The 19,787-nt window shown below is 45.7% G+C and overlaps 1 protein-coding gene across 3 annotated transcripts in view; it reads right to left on the bottom strand.

The window, feature by feature from the left end:
• The window catches only part of MAGI3 (membrane associated guanylate kinase, WW and PDZ domain containing 3), a 230,520-nt gene extending 212,904 nt beyond the window's left edge, over nucleotides 1–17,616 (bottom strand). For 2 of the 3 annotated variants that reach the window (XM_033918273.1, XM_033918274.1), the window contains exon 1: nucleotides 17,081–17,613. In XM_033918273.1, the coding sequence (XP_033774164.1) occupies nucleotides 17,081–17,357 (277 nt within the window). In that variant the 5' untranslated portion in view covers nucleotides 17,358–17,613. Of the gene's footprint in view, nucleotides 1–17,080 lie in introns of all 3 variants that reach the window. The other variant, XM_033918275.1, reaches the window with a different exon arrangement.
• Nucleotides 17,617–19,787: the final 2,171 nt, after the last annotated feature.

Genomic DNA, 19,787 nt, shown 5'->3' with positions numbered 1-19,787 from the left:
TTACTCCCTTGCCGCCCCCCCCTTCCCTTCCCGCGATCTGACCGGCTCAGTTACTCCCTTGCCACCCCTTCCCTTCCCGCGATCCGACCGGTTCACTTACTCCCTTGCCGTCCCTTCCCTTCCCGCGATCCGACCGGTTCACTTACTCCCTTGCCGCCCCTTCCCTTCCCGCGATCCGACCGGCTCACTTACTCCCTTGCCGCCCCTTCCCTTCCCACGATCCGACCGGTTCACGTACTCCCTTGCCGCCCCCCCCTTCCCTTCCCGCGATCTGACCGGCTCAGTTACTCCCTTGCCACCCCTTCCCTTCCCGCGATCTGACCGGTTCACTTACTCCCTTGCCGCCCCTTCCCTTCCCGCGATCCGACCGGTTCACTTACTCCCTTGCCGCCCCCCCTTCCCTTCCCGCAATCTGACCGGCTCAGTTACTCCCTTGCCGCCCCTTCCCTTCCCGCGATCCGACCGGCTCACTTACTCCCTTTCCGCCCCCCTTCCCTTCCCGCGATCCAACCGGCTCACTTAGTCCCTTCCCGCCCCCCCCCCCCCCTTCGTTCCCGCGATCCGACCGGCTCATTTAGTCCCTTCCCGCCCCCCCCCTTCCATTCCCACGGTCCCAACAAACCTGCAACTCCAGCAGCGTCTGCAGCACTGTACACACACTGCTTCGGGGCCTTCTACTGCCCTGATTTACTCTGGCACGTCCCATATGAAACTTTATGAGTTGATGAAACTGTCGCCTCAAAGGTGAAAAGAATATTCCAATACATTTTGGTTTTGGAACCATTTAAAACCAAAGAGTGTTTTTTATGGGCTCCCTATATATAAAGTGCGCAGACCACTGTGAAACAGTTGAACAAATTAGACTCCTGACTACCAAAGGCTAAAGGAACCATCAAAGTTACAAACTCCCATTAAAGTCGAGAGTTCTCCCTCCCCCACCTCATACTCTCCATTAGGACAAGTACAGCGCCAACCTGCTCATGAGCGCGCAACTTTCTGTAAAACTAAGCGCCAATTATTCTACTGGGGAAAAATGTTTTCTACTGCTCTGCTTCAATAGCCAGCGCTGTTCAGATATCAAAAACCCCTCTGCTTCCACTCTGTGCCCACATAAAAGGGCTGGCACAGGCCTTTTTCCTTTCCCGCAGAACGGAAGCACGACGTACTTTACACGTTCCTGGAAGTAGTATGAAGTAACTTTTAACCAACATTAATTTGTGAAACCTCAGGGGGGGAAAAAGCATCGCTCAATGAGGTTTGGCACAATAGTGGTGAAGGGGCGGACACGCCCTTCTACTGCCACAGCCGAGACAAAGCCGACAGGAGCCTTGGCTTGTGAAGAAGGAACCTGGACTTCTCAGAGGGCATCGCTTTTTACAATTTGATCATTATGGATGTCACCTTGCATTCCTGTAAAAAGACAGGGAGTCTAAACTATATATTTTTTTTAATATGAAGTAAATTAGAAAACACCCATCAGGCCTGCCTTGCCACAAAGGGCAACAATTTTAAGTTAAGAATCATTTGCCAAGATCACTGAATGCGTCGAGGGCATCGGTGAACCAAAAACACTTCTCAAGGTGACGAACCTGGGGCTTCACCGCCACCCATTCCTAGATATTTCCAACCTACAAATGTAATCCCCTCTCCCCAATCGACTATACACGATCCAAGAGAGAGATCTGCAGTTACAGGTATCCTTGAGACCAGGTTTGGAGATCATTGTTTTACCTAATTTTTGCAAGTAAGACAATCAAGAAAACAGCTTTTATCGTCAAACCAGTCAGAGACAGAAGCAAACAGGGAGAGGGGGAAACAAAGAAGCAGCTGTTGAGATGGACGCACGTGTGATTCTCCAGGGATGCGAAAGACGTGGACGACCCAGTGCCAACAGTGCCAAAGGGCAGACTTTTCCATGGAAAACAAGAGCTCTACAAGACGATGCACAGATAGGGGGAATCACAATAGTTTATAGTTTGTAGGATTAACCTTGACATGAGAGGACAGTGAGCCTCGTGAGGACTACAGAGGCTTATCGCATGCATGGACAGTTGGCCCAATGCAGTTACCGTTCCTCGTTAAGAGACCATATTAAGCAGGGGTCTCAAAGTCCCTCCTCGAGGGCCGCAATCCAGTCGGGTTTTCAGGATTTCCCCAATGAATATGCATGAGATCTAGTAGCATACAATGAAAGCAGTGCATGCAAGATCTCATGCATATTCATTGGGGAAATCCTGAAAACCCGACTGGATTGCAGCCCTCGAGGAGGGACTTTGAGATCCCTGCAGTTAATTCACTTTGAATACTGACCCTACAGTTGATTAAAAAAAAATATATATATATATATATATATATATAAAATAAAAGGTGTGAAAAATGTTCCAAATACTGCAAGGTTGATCAACCCCGAAATGATTATTTACAACAGAATCTACTAGTTACAACCGTTCACCTCCTGCTTATACATTGTCAAGGCCTGTGAATGGAAAGCGATACGGCCTAGAGAAAACACTTCACCGTATCAACATTACTATTAAGAGCGAGAGTTATGCATCTGGAGAGCTGCCCACATTCTCAGAGAATTATGTTAACTATTCTGTTTACATTTTGGAAATATTTCTGGCATTTGTCACCCGGGAGGTTCTTTTCAGGGCTAGAATGGAAACAAGATGTTTGTCCCTGGCCTCTGTCTCTTGGGGCTGCTTTTGCTTCACTTGTAAAAAAAAAAAACAACAAAACATTCTGGGAGTTTCAATTGATTGCAGAAAAGGACTGGGGAGAAGGACAGAAAAGCTAGACTACCCCCCTCCACACACACACACACACACTGTTGATTTCCTATATGCTTTCATGCCTGTGCTGCGGCCGCTAGTTGAGTGGGCCTGACTCCAAAGTGGAGGGGTCTCAGCCTACCCAAACATGACCCTATACACAAATTTCTACCAGCATGGAATGCAGATACAGGGGCAACCTGTCATTTTATCCTGCTAGGTAAAACTTAGTTATACGGAGATCCTTTTGCCATTTTGGGGGTTAAACAGTAAAATCATAAGAATAGCCTTACTGGGTCAGACCAATGGTCAATCAAGCCCAGTAGCCCGTTCTCACGGTGGCCAATCCAGGTCACTAGTAACTGGCCAAAACCCAAAGAGTAGCAACATTCCATGCTACCGATCCAGGGCAAGCAGTGGCTTCCCCTATGTCTCTCAATATAACAGACTATGGACTTTTCCTCCAGGAACTTGTTAAAACCAGCTACGCTATCCGCTCTTACCACATCCTCTGGTAACGCGTTCCAGAGCTTAACTATTCTCCGAGTGAAAACATATTTCCTTCTATCGGTTTTAAAAGTATTTCCCTATAACTTCATCGAGTGTCCCCTAGTCTTTGTAATTTTTGACGGAGTTAAAAATCAATCCACTTGTACCCGTTCTGCGCCGCTCAGGACTTTGTAGACTTCGGTCATATCTCCCCTCAGCCGTCTCTTCTCCAAGCTGAAGAGCCCTAACCTTTTTAGTCTTTCCATCCCCTTTACCATCTTGGTCGTTCTTCTTTGAACCTTTTCTAGTGCCGCTATATCTTTCTTGAGATAAGGAGACCAGAACTGAACGCAGTACTCCAGGTGAGGTCGCACCATGGAGTGATACAGGGGAATTATAACATTCCCTTTTTTAATAACCCTCAGCTACGCTCTTTATACTTTATTTGATGTTGGGAGAGTGGAAACATTAGGGGATAACGGACTCAACAGCTGTTGGTTGCTCTCTGTGGCTCTGGTTCTTTCCTACCATATCATCTCCATACTGGTTGACTGCTGCTCTCCAGCAGTCTCTTGTTTGCTGATCGGCCAGCCCAGTCGGTGTTGCAGGGTTTTTTGTTGGTTTTTTTAGTGAATCCCTGCCTGCCTACATTTGAACGCCGTTCCCCCTCATTTGCATGCGCGGATTGGAGGATGATCGGGACAGAGGTTAGTGAATCGGGTTGGAGGGAAATCAGGTCGCTAAGTGGTCGTAACTTGGTCGGTGGGCTTAGTGAATCTAGCCCTAGGTTTGCATGTATAGGAAGGGTACCCACAGCGTTTAAACAATGCTATCCAAGGGGTCCTTTTATTAAGGCATCCACTGAATATAATGGATAACTTAGAATTTAGCGTATCTTAACAAAAGGACCCCCAAGTGAATGAAAATCAAAGTTAAAATAGTTACACTTTTTAACAAAATTCAGATTACTCCTAATGCAAAAATATGAATTTTTCTCCATTGTACTATCAACTGAAGTTGAAGAAAATTATGCAACAGCAGGATTTTTTGTATGAAATCATATTCCATGTACAAATACTACATGACATTACATGAGTGACTTTTATTCCGCCTTAACCTCGCAGTTCTAGGCGGATTACAAAAGAGGTTCACTGGACATTTCCAGAATCAGGTCCTAATTATAAGATTGCGACATTCAAAATCGGGGATAATTAAGGGACGGCATTAGATTGTCTTGACAAAATTTCCTGACGAGTACACCATGTTCCACCCAAAAATGGGAAAAGGAAGCCCCAGCCAGCCTTGCAGCTTCGTAGAAATAGCTACACAAGGCAGGTCCCAGATGAATATCTGTTCCTAGCTAGAAAGAAGATAAAAAGCAGAACGCCAAGATCAAAAACCAGCAGGCAAAGTACATCATTTGAACATGAAGAAGAGGGTGGGAGGAAGAAATGCCATTCTGATGACTGAAAGAAGCAATGTTTTGGCAGTCGAGCCACTCAGTTTGCCCAGCTCCTTGTTAGAAAGCTGCCTCAAGAGAGCTTTTCAGGACCTCTGGGGATCTGTGTGCCTAGGGCAGGGGTAGGCAATTCCGGTCCTCGAGAGCCGGAGCCAGGCCAGGTTTTCAGGATCTCCACAATAAATAGGCATGAGCTAGATTTGCATCTCAAGGAGGCAGCGCATGCAAATCCGTCTCGTACATATTCATGGTGGAGATCCTGAAAACCTGACCTGGCTCCGGCTCTCGAGGACCGGAATTGCCTACCCCTGGCCTAGGGTTACCAGATTTTGCTTTAGTAAAATCAGGACTCCTAGACTCACCTCAGGCCCGAGGGAGGAATTTATGGTTTATGATGGTTAAGTAGTGCAGTGGTTAAAGCTTCAGACTCAGAACCCTGAGGCTGTGGGTTCAAATCCCATGCTGTTCTTTGTAACCATGGGCAAGTCCTCCATTGCCCCAGGTACATTAGATAAGAGTGTAAAGCCCTCGGGACAGATAGGGAAAAATGCTTGAGTACTATAAGTGCTATAATGCTTGAGTAGAGTATAAGTGGTATATACTGTATTTCCCCATATATAGGCCAAGGACTATATATGGATTTTGCAAGCCAGCCCAGTGGGTGCAGCTTGCAAAACTGGGGCGGCCTATACAATTTTTAAATAATCATCTGAATTCAAGAAAACGTAGGACAGGGACGTGGGATCTCTTAGGGAGAGGAGATAGTGGATGCTGTGGATGGGCCTTTATCTGCCGTCATGTTTCTATAACCACAAAGCCCTATGACATCACAATGCAGGTGTAAAGAGCCTTAGCCTATAGGAAGGAGGAGATAGTAGATGGTACAGATGGGCAGACTGGATTGGTTATTTGGCCTTTATCTGCCATCATGTTTCTGTACCAATGAGCTACGCTAGTGTTTCTCTGGTGTCTTTTACTATGGGGTCTTTTCCTAAGCTGTGCTCTTAAATGGACTTAGCACAGTGGTCTCAAACTCGCGGCCCGGGGGCCACATGTGGCCCGCCAGGTCCTATTTTGAGGCCCTCGGTATATTTATCATAATCACAAAAGTAAAATAAAACCGTTTTGATCATATGTCTCTCTACCTATAAATTACAATATTATTATTAGCCAAAAGGAAAGATTTATAAACTATAAAGAGTTTTACATCATGCAAAATTGTCATTTCTTTAATAAGAAGAAATTAACTATTCTTTCTGCGGCCCTCCAAGTACCTACAAATCCAAAATGTGGCCCTGCAAAGGGTTTGAGACCACTGACTTAGCACGTCCTAACACAGATGTTTCCTATACACTGAGGGCCAAATTTTATATACGACACCTTAAAAAAAAAAGGAAAAAAAAAAAATATCAGGGCAAATCAGAACGCATGATTCTATAAAGGGGGAAAGGGAATGGAACTTCTATACCGCCTTTTTTGTGGTTACACATTCAAAGCGGTTTACATACATACAGGTACTTATTTTTGTACCAGGAACAACGGCGGTTTAAGTGACTTGCCCAGGGTCAAAAGGAGCAGTGCTGGGAATCATTCCCACAACCTCAGGGCGCTGGGGCAGCAGCTCTACCACCAGGCCACTCTGCACGCGCCATGTACAGAATCACAGTTAGTGCCCACAAGTGTGACTTCACATTTAGAAATTTCCATGTAAGCCAGGCCTAAATACCTAAGTTGATCAACCCTGTGTGTCTGTCATAATTGGATTGTAAGCTCTTTTGAGCAGGGACCTTCCCTTGCATATTTAATGTACAGCGCTGGGTGCATCTGGTAACGCTATAAAAATAATACACAGCAACAGTAGTAGTAATGGTAGTGCACGGATCAGGCATATTCTATAACAGTGCGCCTAACCTTTAGGAATGGCCATGCTCCGCCTCCTCCTGGACCCGCCCCCTTTTGAAGTTCAAGTTGTGTGTCTAAGTTCTAATTAGTGCCCCCTCCCCTTGCTACGCCACCAATTATATGGAGGTCGTTTTTTGGTACCTGGGGCAATAACGGAGGGCGAAGTGACACAAGGAGCTGCATTGGGAATTGAACCCAGGTCCCCAGGTTTTCAAGCTGCTGCACTAAGCACGAGGCTACGCCTCCTATTCAAAACCAGACCATCTCTAAATTTACATACATTTACATTTGTGATTTCTATTCCGCCTGTGCCTTGCGGTTCTAAGCGGATTACAGTTAAAAGAGATCAGGACATTACCGAGAGAATTACATTACAACGATTTAAGTAAATTACATGTTGTGGTATAGAAATACAAGTATAAGATATCTGGATTTATCGATAGAATAACTTGACAGGGTTCAAGTAGTTACAAGGTTCAGTGGGGAAAACAATATAGGCAACTGAAGAAAGATACCTAACTTTGAAGGAATCAGTTAAGTGGATACCTAAGGGAGATGCTTATTTAGGAGTTTGGATATTTTTCGTAAATGAGGTTCAAGGGGATGACTAGTGTGTTATTTGCTGGGGAGAGTGCATGTGCGATTGGGGAGGGGAATATTAAGTAAGGACGTGTTTTTTGAAAAGAAATGTTTTGATTTCTTTCCGAAACACTTTGATGTCTGTTGTTTTGATCATCAGTTTGGTGATGGTGGGGTCAATTTTCGCTGCCTGAGTTGCTAGAAGGCTGTCGTAAAGTTTCTTACGTCGGGTACCATTATGAGGGGGGAAGGTGAAAAGATTCTGAGTTCTTCTTGATCTGGGTAGTCGGTAGCGGCAAAGACGGTTGTTCAGGTAATTGGGGGCCATACCATGGGTTACTTTGTAAGCAGTAGAGTTTGAATTGAGTTCTTGCTTTTATCGGAAGCCAGTGAGAGTCTACATAGGCGGGTGTGACGTGGTCGAATTTGCTGAGAGAGTAGATGAGTCTGATGGCTGTGTTCTGAACGGTTTGTAGTTGTTTTATCATAGTATTTGGGCAAGGTAGGTAGAGGCTGTTGCAGTAATCTAAGGAGCTGAGTATGAGGGATTGTACAATGATCTTGAAGTGTTCTTTGGAAAAGAATTTTCTTATTTTTCTTAGGTTTCGCATGGTGAAGAATGCTTTTTTTTTTATGGTTTTGTGTATTTGTGTTTGCACTGTGCAGCCTCTGTCTGGGTTTATAGTTTATAGTTTATTCAATTTTTGATTAAACGCCTTTTCGATACTACAAAGCGTTGTACAAAGTAAAAAATATTAACATTTAACAAAAATGACAATTAAACGTACTTTCCTATAGTAAACTACAAGACAACAGACCGTACAAACTGGGTAAATGTTGACCCGTAGGCCATAGAAACATAAGGAAAAGGGGGAAGAAATACACTTGTAATAGAAAAGTGAGGAACATATAAGGGAAAAACACTTAGGAACTGGGGAGCAGTATAAAATTAATAGTTAAGGGAAAGAAGCTCAGTTAAAAGCATCGTTAAAAAGAAAGCACTTTAAATTGCTTTTAAAATTTTTTAGGTTTTTTTCCATTTTTATATACAAAGGGAGAGCGTTCCAGATTGTAGGGGCTGTAACAGAAAACTTGGAGGTGCGACGCGTGCCAATGATTTTTAAAGAGGGAACATTAAGGTTATATTGAGAGATGGATCTTAAAGTTCTTGGGGGGTCGTATGGAATCAGAAGTCTATCTATGAAAGCTGGTGTGTTGGTCTGCGTTGTTTTAAATGCCAGAAGAGCGATTTTATAAGTTACCCTGTGTGAGACTGGCAACCAGTGGGCCTTTTGAAGCAAAGGGGTAACATGATCGTATTTTTTTGCTCCCGAGATTATTTTAATGGCCATATTTTGAATAAGCTGCGTTTTAAATCTTTGTGAAAGATACCATTTAGTAGAGAGTTACAATAATCCATTTTTGAAATTACTAGTGAATGAATCAGAATGTTAAGGGAATTAATATCTAAAAGAGGGGCCAGTGATCTAATCATTCTTAATTTATAATAACAACTTTTTACTATTGCACTTATTTGAGGACGGAATGTTAGCTTATTGTCAATTAAAACACCTAAAATTTTTGTAGTTGAAATTAATGGAAGTGGAATATTTTCAATTATTAGGTGTGTTCCCAGAATTTAGGTGTGTTCCCAGAATTTTGAGAGTATTCTGTATTGGATATTTGATTGTGTTTACATCTAGTTCTGTTAGGGATGGTTTTTGTTCCTTCTCTAGTAGTAGGAATTTGGTTTTCTCCGCATTCAGTTTTAACTTGTGGTTCGTCATCCATTATTCTACAGTTTCCAATGTTGTTTTCAGGCGTCCGTTGGAGGTGGGGATTATGAAACTCGTCCGTTGGAGGTGAGGATTATGAAACTCGGCCTACAATTTGCTGTGGGACAAGATGGGGAGGTTAAATTGATAACTTAAAACAAAAAACAAACAAACTTAAAGAGAAGCACTAAACCAGGGATCTCAAAGTCCCTCCTTGAGGGCCGCAATCCAGTCGGGTTTTCAGGATTTCCCCAATGAATATGCATTGAAAGCTGTGCATGCACATAGATCTCATGCATATTCATTGGGGAAATCCTGAAAACCCGACTGGATTGCGGCTCCTCAAGGGACTTTGAGACCCCTGCACTAAAGCCGAAGATAAAAAAAGCAGCCACAAACACATCCTGTGCCTGGCTTATTTACAACACTCAGTGGGGTGTGCTTTTCAGCCAAGGAAGGCAGGAAGCACCTCCATCTAGGAAACGCACAACTGCATTTGAGAACTGAAGGAACACAGGAATGACCCAAAGCAAAAGTGGCAAGTAACATGGAAAACAAAGTTAAGAAGCCCAAGGCACAGAAGGTTTCTGGTAACAGCATCTATTTATATCAGTTTAACATCTCACTTCATCCTGTATAACTTTTTTATTGTAATTTCACGTAAATGCTTTTTTTTAATATAAATCTTTATTAATTTTCAAATGTTAACAGGGTCATACAATGAATTTAAATATAAACACTACACAGAACGCACTTTAAATACACAAATAATTCAAAAAACAATCATTTTCTCCCCCCTCCCCATAATTAATAGAAGTACATATTTAATTTCAATAATATAGATAATTAAGTATAGCAAACAATAATACGTTCCCCTCCCCCCCCACCCTGGATGTGTAAGGAAATCAAATAAAAATTTATTGTGGCTCAATAAATGCAGTCAATGGGCTCCACGCCATTTGGAATGCGTTACTATATCCCAAACATTCCGCGTTCGTTCTTTCATACTTGTAACTGGAACATAGGTTTAACCACCAGAAAGTGTGATTCAGTCGATCTGGATGGCTATTCCCGTCATTATCAAGAAAAGCCGGCTTTTATGTCGATCCAAAGAAGGTTTGATATGTAATAGAGAACCACAAATTATGGCTTCATAAGTCATTGGTATCGATGACCCAAGGACAACATTGATTTGTCCCCAAATTGACTTAACATCTCACTTCATCCATTAAAAATCGAAAGCAACCTAACGCCTCCCCACTCTCTAAAACAGTGGTCTCAAACTTAAACCCTTTGCAGGGCCGCATTTTAGACTTGTAGGTATTTGGAGGGCCGCAGAAAAAATAGTTAATGTCTTATTAAAGAAATGACAATTTTGCATGAGGTAAAACTCCTTATAGTTTATAAATCTTCCCCCCTCTCCCCTGAAGGCCTGCATGTTCCCCACTTCTTTGCAGCGTCCTCCAGCTTCCCCCCTGGCCTCCCAGTCTTAGTTTCAGCTAATTAACGCAGCCTGCAGAGAGGATCGCCGGTGCTGTAATGTTCCTTGCAGGCTGCCATCGGCCTCCGCAACATGTTCCCTCTGCTGCAGTCCCGCCCCCCTCCTCTGACGTCAGGGGCAGGATTGCGGCAGAGAGAACATGCTGCCGAGGACCACGGCAGCCTGCAAGGATCGCTGCAGCACCGGCAATCCTCTCTGCAGGCCGCGTTAATTATCTGAAGGTAAGAGTGGGAGGCCAGGGGGGAAGCCAGAGGACACTGCAAAGAGCGAGCAGCACTAGTAGAGGCCGCGGGCCGCAAAATAGTACCTGGCGGGCCGCGAGTTTGAGACCACTGCTCTAAAACAACCTAACACCACAAGAACCACCTCATCTCTATGAACCAAGTTGACTACTCCCTAACTCTTCTATAATTCCTCTGGAAATGGCCAGGTAGATCCTTTTTGTAATCCGCCTTGAACCGCAAGGTATCGGCAGAATAGAAATCACTAATGTAATGCAAAACTGAAAAGAGTTCCACATTAACAATCGCGGCAAAAATCCTCACAAAGCAAAGCAAACTCTTCCCAATCCCTGGAGAGCGACCCACCCAAATTTCTATTCTCTGGAGAACTAGTCCCTCGCAATCTTCACAGCTACAGCTTCACAGCTACAGCTTCACAGCTACAGCTACAGCTTCACAGCTACAGCTTCACAGCTACAGCCCCTTAGTTCCCACAAAAATCGGTGTCATTCTTACCAGGCCGTATCCCTGAACCGGCCACATCCTGTGAAGAACTGATTGCGTACAGGATGCAAGACTCTACAGACCATCATAAGATCAGCAGGAACATCCCAGCATTTCAGTTTTTGTTTCTCTGCTGAGCTGATCTCATGTTTCCTGCATCCTAGTAACATCATAAAACCAGTAGTTTCCCTTTTCCCATTTTTTTATCTATAACATTTTCCATGATCACCTCCCACAGACCTGGACGGAATACCCAAAGATACAGAAAATTGTTTACTTTCTGCAAAGTTCACCTTTTTTGTTTTCCTCTGTCATTTCACTTATAAGCTTCTGTTTCTCTTCTGGATGGCATATGTATTTACAATAGAGTTAATTAAAACACAAACACCAGCTTTCCAGACTCGAGATGCCTTTTGCAGATCAGAATATTCCAACGTTAGCTTTCATTTAAAGGAAATGAAGCCGACTTCCAAATATGCAGAGAATCTTAACGTAAGAATGGCCAGACTGGGACAGACCGAAGGTCCATCAAGCCCAGTATCCTGTTTCCAACATTGGTCAACCCAGGTTCCAAGTACCCAGCTAGATCCCAAGTAAAAACAGATTTTATGCTGCTTATCCTGGGAAAAAGCAGTAGATTTCCCCGGTTCATAGACAACGGCGCGAAAGACAAAAGCGCGTGCCGACAATTGAGCGCAGCGCGCCGCCGCCGCGCCACTCTAAATTACAGTTTTTAGGGGCTCCGACAGGGGGTTTTGTTGGGGAACCCCCCCAGTTTACTTAATAGACATCGCGCCGGCGTTATGGGGGGTTGTAACCCTCCACATTTTACTGTAAACTGAACTTTTTCCCTAAAAACAGGGAAAAAGTGAAGTTTTCTGTAAAATGAGGGGGGTTACAACCCCCCCCCCACAACGCGGCGCGATGTCTATTAAGTAAAGTGGGGAGGGGGTTTCCCCCCCCCCGTCGAAGCACTAAAAACAGTAATTTAGAGCGGCGCGGCGGCACGTGCTGCGCTCAATTGTCTGTGCGCGCCTTTGTCCCGGCGCACTTTTGACCCGACACCGATTTCCCCAAGCCATCTCAATAATGACTTCTCTTTTAGGAAACCATTTTTTTTATTTATTCAATTTTCAATACCGTTCTCCCAAGGGAGCTCAGACCGGTTTACATAAATTTATTCAGGTATTCAAGCATTCTTCCCTGTCTGTCTAATGTACCTGGGGCAATGGGGAGCTTAAGTGACTTTCCCAGAGTCACAAGGAGCAGCGTGAGTTGGAACCCACAACCTTTTTAAAACCCTGCTAAGCTAACTGACTTCACCACATTCTCCGGCAACAGATTCCGAAGTTTAATTATACGTTGTTTGAAGAAATATTTTCTCCGGCCTGACAGAACTTGGTTCACCGAGGAAAGAACGGAAAGACAGGGACGAAGTGTGACAAAACCAGAAGGGGGTGGGGAATAAAAGCAAAAGGTGGCAATTCTATAAACTGACACCGAGATTTAGGTGGTCCAGTGCTGTGCGCTTACCACCAATTCTGTAACAGCATCCGAACGCCAATATTCCATTATACAAGCTAGAATAAGTTAGCACTAGTGCGTCTATCGTTAATAAGGCAGACAATGGCCGTCGTAAAAGTTGGCATCCCAGTGCAACCCTGAAGTGTACGTCACTTATAGCATTCCATAAGTTACATGCATACCTCAAAGACATGCACATAATTTGCCCACTTATGGGCTCCCTCAAATTTACACCCTAACCTCCAAATTCTGTACATGGTGCCTTACAAATTGGTGCCCACAACTTAATAAGCCTAATTGGCAACACCTCCTAGTTACATTAAGGCAGGGGTGCCCACACTTTTTTGACTCGCAAGCTACTTTTTAAATGACCAAGTCAAAATGATCTACCAACAATAAAATTAAAAAAAAACCACAACGCACACTGTACGCATAGAAAATGTTAATTATCATTCCTATTCCGGGGTTTTTTCAAAGAGGTCAAAGCAGATGACTCTATGCACTGTCACCTCAGTAACAACCATACAAAAATAGACAAATATACCCCCCTCCCTTTTTACTAAACCACGATAGCAGTTTTTAGCGCAGGGAGCTGCGCTGAATGCCCAGCGCTGCTCTCGACGCTCATAGGCTCCCTGCGCTAAAAACCTCTATTGCGGTTTAGTAAAAGGGGACCTTAGTGTAAAATATAGACAGCAGATATAAATTCAGACACATTTTGATCACAAAATTTAAAATAAAATCATTTTTTCTACCTTGTCTGGTGATTTCATGAGTCTCTGGTTGTACTTTCTTCTTCTGACTGTGCATACAATCTTTCTTCCCTTCTTTTAGCCTGTATGCTTCCAGACCTCATTCCTTCCCCCAACTTTTCCTTCCTCTTCCCTGCCCTTTCTTTCTCTCTGCCTCCCTTTCTTTTTTTTCTGTTTCTCTTCTTTCCTTCTGTCTCCCTGCCTGCCCTCCCCCAAGCCACTGCCACTGCCATTGCCATCGGGGACCAGGACCCAAACGCCACCAATAACAGGCCCCAAGCTCTCCCTGCTTTGGCCAACCAGCATTCCTCTCCCCGACGTCAATTCTGCCGTCGGGAAGGGGAAGGCTGATCAGCCCAAGATCGTGATCAACCTATTGGGGGAAATGCTGCCGGGTCCTGCCTTCGCGGAAACAGAAAGTAGGTAGGACCCGGCAGGAAGAAGAACAAATGTTTCACTAACCTGTCTCCCACATTAGCCCGTAGCGAACGCTTGCTTCAGGGCTCTCAACATGTGCGTGCCGGCTTCCCTTCTCTCCCCCCCCCCGGACATAACTTCCGGTTTCGGAGGGAAGAGAAGAGAAGCCGGCACGCACACGTTAGAGCCCGGAGCATAAGTTCGCTACGGGCTGAAATCTCCAAGCCGGTTTTTTGGGGGGGATTTTAATGTTCAGCAGCGGCAGATGACAGCTGGCGGACCGCCCAGCTAAAAAGCCCTAGGGAGGACACTGGAGAGGAAGGCTGATCGGCCCGTAGATCAGGACGGCAACACGAGTCTATCACAGAGCCCGGGATGGGCTCCGCGATCGACTCACGTTGCCTTCCTGAGCTACTGGTCGATCGCGATCGACGTATTGGGCACCCCTGCATTAAGGGCTAGCCGAAAAATTACTGCCTGCTCAAGAGGAGGCGGTAGCGGCTCGGCAAAACAGGCGCGCGCATTAAACCGCTAACGCGGCTTCGTAAAAGGAGCCCTAAGTGGCACCAATTAAAAGTTACGCGCACAACTTGGCAGGAGTATTCCAGAAAATGGTGAGCCCCAGTTCAAGTGTGTGAATCTGAAGAGAGAGTGTGGCCAGGGGGAGGAGCCCGAGTGGATCGAGGGCGTTCCTAAAATGTATGCGCACTGTTATAGAATACGCCCAATGCGCGCAAAAGTTAGGTGCAAGAATTTAGGCCTGGTTTTCCTTGGCTTAAACGGCTGTGCTTAAAGGTTGCGATGCGCACTAGCGTAATTCTATAAAGTGCACACACTTTTTATAAAACCGGGCACCGATATTTTAATCGTCGCTGATATTTTTAATACAGTATATGGCCCTAAGGGGGGTGGGGGGAATCTTTAAATGTTGTTCAAAATGGATACGCAAAAAAAAATGGGGTGGGGGAATGCTCCCTTTATTAAAAAAAAAAAAAAACCACCAATTTCCTAACTTTGGGCGTCAAACTTACGCCTCCTGAAACCTGGTGTAAATGCGCCCCCCATGCCCCTCCCTTGGCCACAGCCCTTTTGAGATACATGCAGTGGGGATTAGGCACCATAGAAACATAGAAATAGACGGCAGATAAGGGCCAAGAAAATTCTGCAGATCACCTAAAAACTAACCAAACCAGTCATTTCTCCCTAAACAGGGCACGGGCCAGAAAACTGGAAGGCTGCAGGATCACACGACCAGGAAATACCGATCGGGCCAAGCCCGCCTCCCCCCCTCCCCACTTCCAAGTAATCGACAGCCATGGCAACAACGCAGAACAATGCAAGAAAATAACGCCCACCGCAACAAGCTGCATTGCACTCTGGCGACTGCTGCCTGTCTCTTGTAGGGCTTTGTTTTGTTTGTTAGCAGTCGTCAGAGTGCAATGCAAACAAACAAAACAACCCCCCAAAAGAGAGAGGCAGAGTCGCCAGAGTGCAATGCAAACAAACAAAACAACCCCCCAAAAGAGAGAGGCAGAGTCGCCAGAGTGCAATGCAAACAAACAAAACAACCCCCCAAAAGAGAGAGGCAGAATCGCTAGAGTGCAATGCAAACAAACAAAACAATCCCCCAAAAGAGAGAGGCAGAATGCCAGAGTGCAATGCAAACAAACAAAACAACCCCCCTAAAAGAGAGAAGCAGAATAGCCAGAGTGCAATGCAAACAAACAAAACAACCCCCCAAAAGAGAGAAGCAGAATCGCCAGAGTGCAATGCAAACAAACGAAACAACCCCCCAAAAGAGAGAGGCAGAATTGCCAGAGTGCAATGCAAACAAACGAAACAACCCCCCAAAAGAGAGAGTGCAATGCAAACAAACGAAACAACCCCCCAAAAGAGAGGCAGAATCGCCAGAGTGCAATGCAAACAAACGAAACAACCCCCCCAAAAGAGAGAGGCAGAATCGCCAGAGTGCAATGCAAACAAATGAAACGACCCCCCAAAAGAGAGAGTGCAATGCAAACAAACGAAACAACCCCCAAAAGAGAGGCAGAATCGCCAGAGTGCAATGCAAACAAACGAAACAACCCCCCCAAAAGAGAGAGGCAGAATCGCCAGAGTGCAATGCAAACAAACGAAACGACCCCCCAAAAGAGAGAGTGCAATGCAAACAAACGAAACGACCCCCCAAAAGAGTGAGTGCAATGCAAACAAACGAAACGACCCCCCAAAAGAGAGAGGCAGAATCGCCAGAGTGCAATGCAAACAAACGAAACAACCCCCAAAAGAGAGAGGCAGAATCGCCAGAGTGCAATGCAAACAAACGAAACAACCCCCCCAAAAGAGAGAGTGCAATGCAAACAAACGAAACGACCCCCCAAAAGAGAGAGGCAGAGTTGCCAGAGTGCAATGCAAACAAACGAAACAACCCCCCAAAAGAGAGAGGCAGAATCGCCAGAGTGCAATGCAAACAAACGAAATGACCCCCCAAAAGAGAGAGTGCAATGCAAACAAACGAAACAACCCCCCAAAAGAGAGAGTGCAATGCAAACAAACGAAACGACCCCCCAAAAGAGAGAGGCAGAATCGCCAGAGTGCAATGCAAACAAACGAAACAACCCCCCAAAAGAGAGAGGCAGAATCGCCAGAGTGCAATGCAAACAAACGAAACAACCCCCCAAAAGAGAGAGGCAGAATCGCCAGAGTGCAATGCAAACAAACGAAACAACCCCCCAAAAGAGAGAGTGCAATGCAAACAAACGAAACAACCCCCCCAAAAGAGAGAGTGCAATGCAAACAAACGAAACAACCCCCCAAAAGAGAGAGGCAGAGTCGCCAGAGTGCAACGCAAACAAACGAAACAACCCCCCAAAAGAGAGGCAGAATCACCAGAGTGCAATGCAAACAAACGAAACGACCCCCCAAAAGAGAGAGGCAGAATCGCCAGAGTGCAATGCAAACAAACGAAATGACCCCCCAAAAGAGAGAGTGCAATGCAAACAAACGAAACAACCCCCCAAAAGAGAGGCAGAATCGCTAGAGTGCAATGCAAACAAACGAAACAACCCCCCAAAAGAGAGAGGCAGAATCGCTAGAGTGCAATGCAAACAAACGAAACAACCCCCCAAAGGAGACAGCCTGAACGCATGCAAGCAAATAACCCCGTCAAAAGGAAAGGGCAGTAGGCACCTGGTCTGACGGTCTTGAGCCGCACCGGCTCCCGGTAGTGGCGGATGACGGCCAGCGTGTCGCGGTGGGTCAGGCCGCTCACCGGGGTCCCGTTCACCTCCAGGAGCACGTCGCCGGGGCCCGGCGCCTTGCCCGACAAGCAGGAGCCGTCGCGGAGGCGGCCCAGGACGGGGAACTCTCCGCGCTCGGCCCCGCCGCGCACCTCCAGCTCCCCGGCCAGGACGCACTCCTGCAGCCGGCTCTGCCAGTGCTTCTTCTTCCTCAGGGTCCGGGACATCCCCCGTTTCTGGCGCCCAGGAGGCTCTTCAGGGCGGGGACCGCGGGACTCGCATCCCGCGCCTAACAGCGGCCGGCCGTGCCTCCAACTTGGCCGGCTGAGGCCGCTCTGGCACCCGCACGGGAGGCGGCGGAACCCCCGGTGCGACGAGGGAGGGGCGAAGCAACACAACAGCGCACTACAGAAGGGCAACCTGCGCCGAGACTGCAATCCTCGGCTCCGCCCCGCAGGACGTCGCTACTAGGGCCACGCCCCAACATAGGCTCCTCCTCCTCAGCTCAGTAACTAAAGGCCTCCGCCTCCCTGACCATTTCTCTGGGAGCTCCTCCTCCTCGACCACCTTTCTGGATGGCTCGTCTCGGCCCCGCCCATCGCAGAAGCTCCTCCTCCTCGACCTCCTTTCTGGATGGCTCGTCTCGACCCCGCCCATCGCAGAAGTTCCCCCGCCTCCCGGACCACCTCGGGGTTCGCTCCTCTCTGAAGCCCCTCCTCCGCCCGCCCAGGTTCTCGAATGTCACGGCTCGGGCCCCGCCCCTCGCGCTGGAGAAGGGACGAAGGCGGAGCGTCGCTTACTTTACTGGTTTTCTTTCATTGGCTCTGGTTCGCTCCTGAACGTACAGCAGGTAGAATGCTAATGCAAAACAGTGCAGTGGTTTCAGTGTGACCAGAACACAGGTTTTTTGAAACCACCTTTCACACACATTGCAATTATTTGTTTGTTTTGTTTAAAAATCTTTATTAATTTTCAGCTTTTACAGTGCAATACAATTAATTGAACATAAAATACTGCATAAAACGCACTATTAATTACACAAGTAATACATAAAACAATCATTTTCTCCCACCCTCCTCCCAATAATTAATACAATAAAACTACAATATTATAATGAAGTAATTTTAATCCTCAAAATACATTAGCCACCCATCCTGGATGTGTAAGGAAATCTAAGAAAAGGAGAAATAGGTGACCATTACAGTGAGGTAACAAATGCAGTCAATGGGCAATTATTTTTTTTGGAAAGGGGAGTGTGAATGCACTGGGAAAAGAAAGCGCTGCTCTTTTCTCTTCACCCTCTTCATTCAAACTATAATTCCACCCTAAGCTGCTGTTGAAAATGATTGAGGGTATTGAACCCATTACGCGCTACCCCTCCATGGACAGAGTGAAAGCAATCTGCTCATAAAAATACAACATAATAGAGGTCAGATCAGTGGTCCATCGAGCCCAGGATCCTGTTTCCAAGTGGCCAATCCAGGTCACAAATACCTGACAGAATTCCAAAGAGCAGCAACATTCCAAACAGAATCCCAAAGAATAGCCAGATTCCAGAATGGCAAAGAGCAACAACATTCCGAACAGAATCCCAAAGAATAGCCAAATTCCAGAATTCCAAAGAGCAACAACATTCCGAACAGAATCCCAAAGAATAGCCAAATTCCAGAATTCCAAAGAGCAACAACATTCCGAACAGAATCCCAAAGAATAGCCAGATTCCAGAATTCCAAAGAGCAACAACATTCCGAACAGAATCCCAAAGAATAGCCAGATTCCAGAATTCCAAAGAGCAGCAACATTCCATGCTCAAACACCTGAGGAGTCCAGTGCATCAGTTTCCCGGTTGTAGGTTCTTGCTTGGTTCCCAGCATATTCTGGCATCAGTGTCCCAACACTGTTGTCTGGTGTTTTTGTACCTGCAATCTGTCCACAGGTTCCATAACGCAGACTGTCCAAAAGACCAGCTTTTCTGGAGGGAAACACTGTGACCTTCTAGTAGCATTATAGAAATGATATGTCCAGCCTGTTTCATTGTGGGACATTTGTTCTTCCTGCTTTTTTCATCTGAAGTCACCAGCAGGGCGAGTTTTATAATGCATCTGCAGCAATAAAGGTTCTTTAAAATAAAAAAAAGTGATGCTTTCTACAACACTAATTTAAAAACAGAGCTGTCAAGTTACCCAGTCCAAAGAGATAGATTTTAAGCTAATCCTGCATGTCTGCATATTCTCTCTGGTGCATTATGGGACCTGCAGTCTCTCTCTCTCTCTTTCTCATGTAGGTGAGATATGATAGAGACGTTTAGATTCCTACATGATGTAAATGCACATGAGTCGAGTCTCTTTCATTTGAAAGGAAGCTCTGGAATGAGAGGGCATAGAATGAAGGTAAGAGGCGACAGGCTCAGGAATAATCTAAGGAAATACTTTTCTACAGAAAGGGTGGTAGATGCTTTGGCTCTTCCTGTTCCTGCCGCTCCTGTACGTATATCTGTCATAATTAGATTGTAAGCTCTTTCAAGCAGGGACTGTCTCTTCCATGTTTATGTACACAGTAGAAGTTATAAGTAGTGATAGTAACAGTACAGCTGGAAGATATCCTTAGAACAGCGAACACAGGAAGAACCATTCAGACTGATGGAGCCAATTGATGCT

The sequence above is a fragment of the Geotrypetes seraphini genome, chromosome 13 (assembly GCF_902459505.1).
Source record: "Geotrypetes seraphini chromosome 13, aGeoSer1.1, whole genome shotgun sequence".
In the NCBI taxonomy this organism is placed as follows: domain Eukaryota; kingdom Metazoa; phylum Chordata; class Amphibia; order Gymnophiona; family Dermophiidae; genus Geotrypetes; species Geotrypetes seraphini.
Note: the sequence above shows the minus strand (reverse complement) of the source record. Positions and strands in the feature narration are given on the sequence as shown.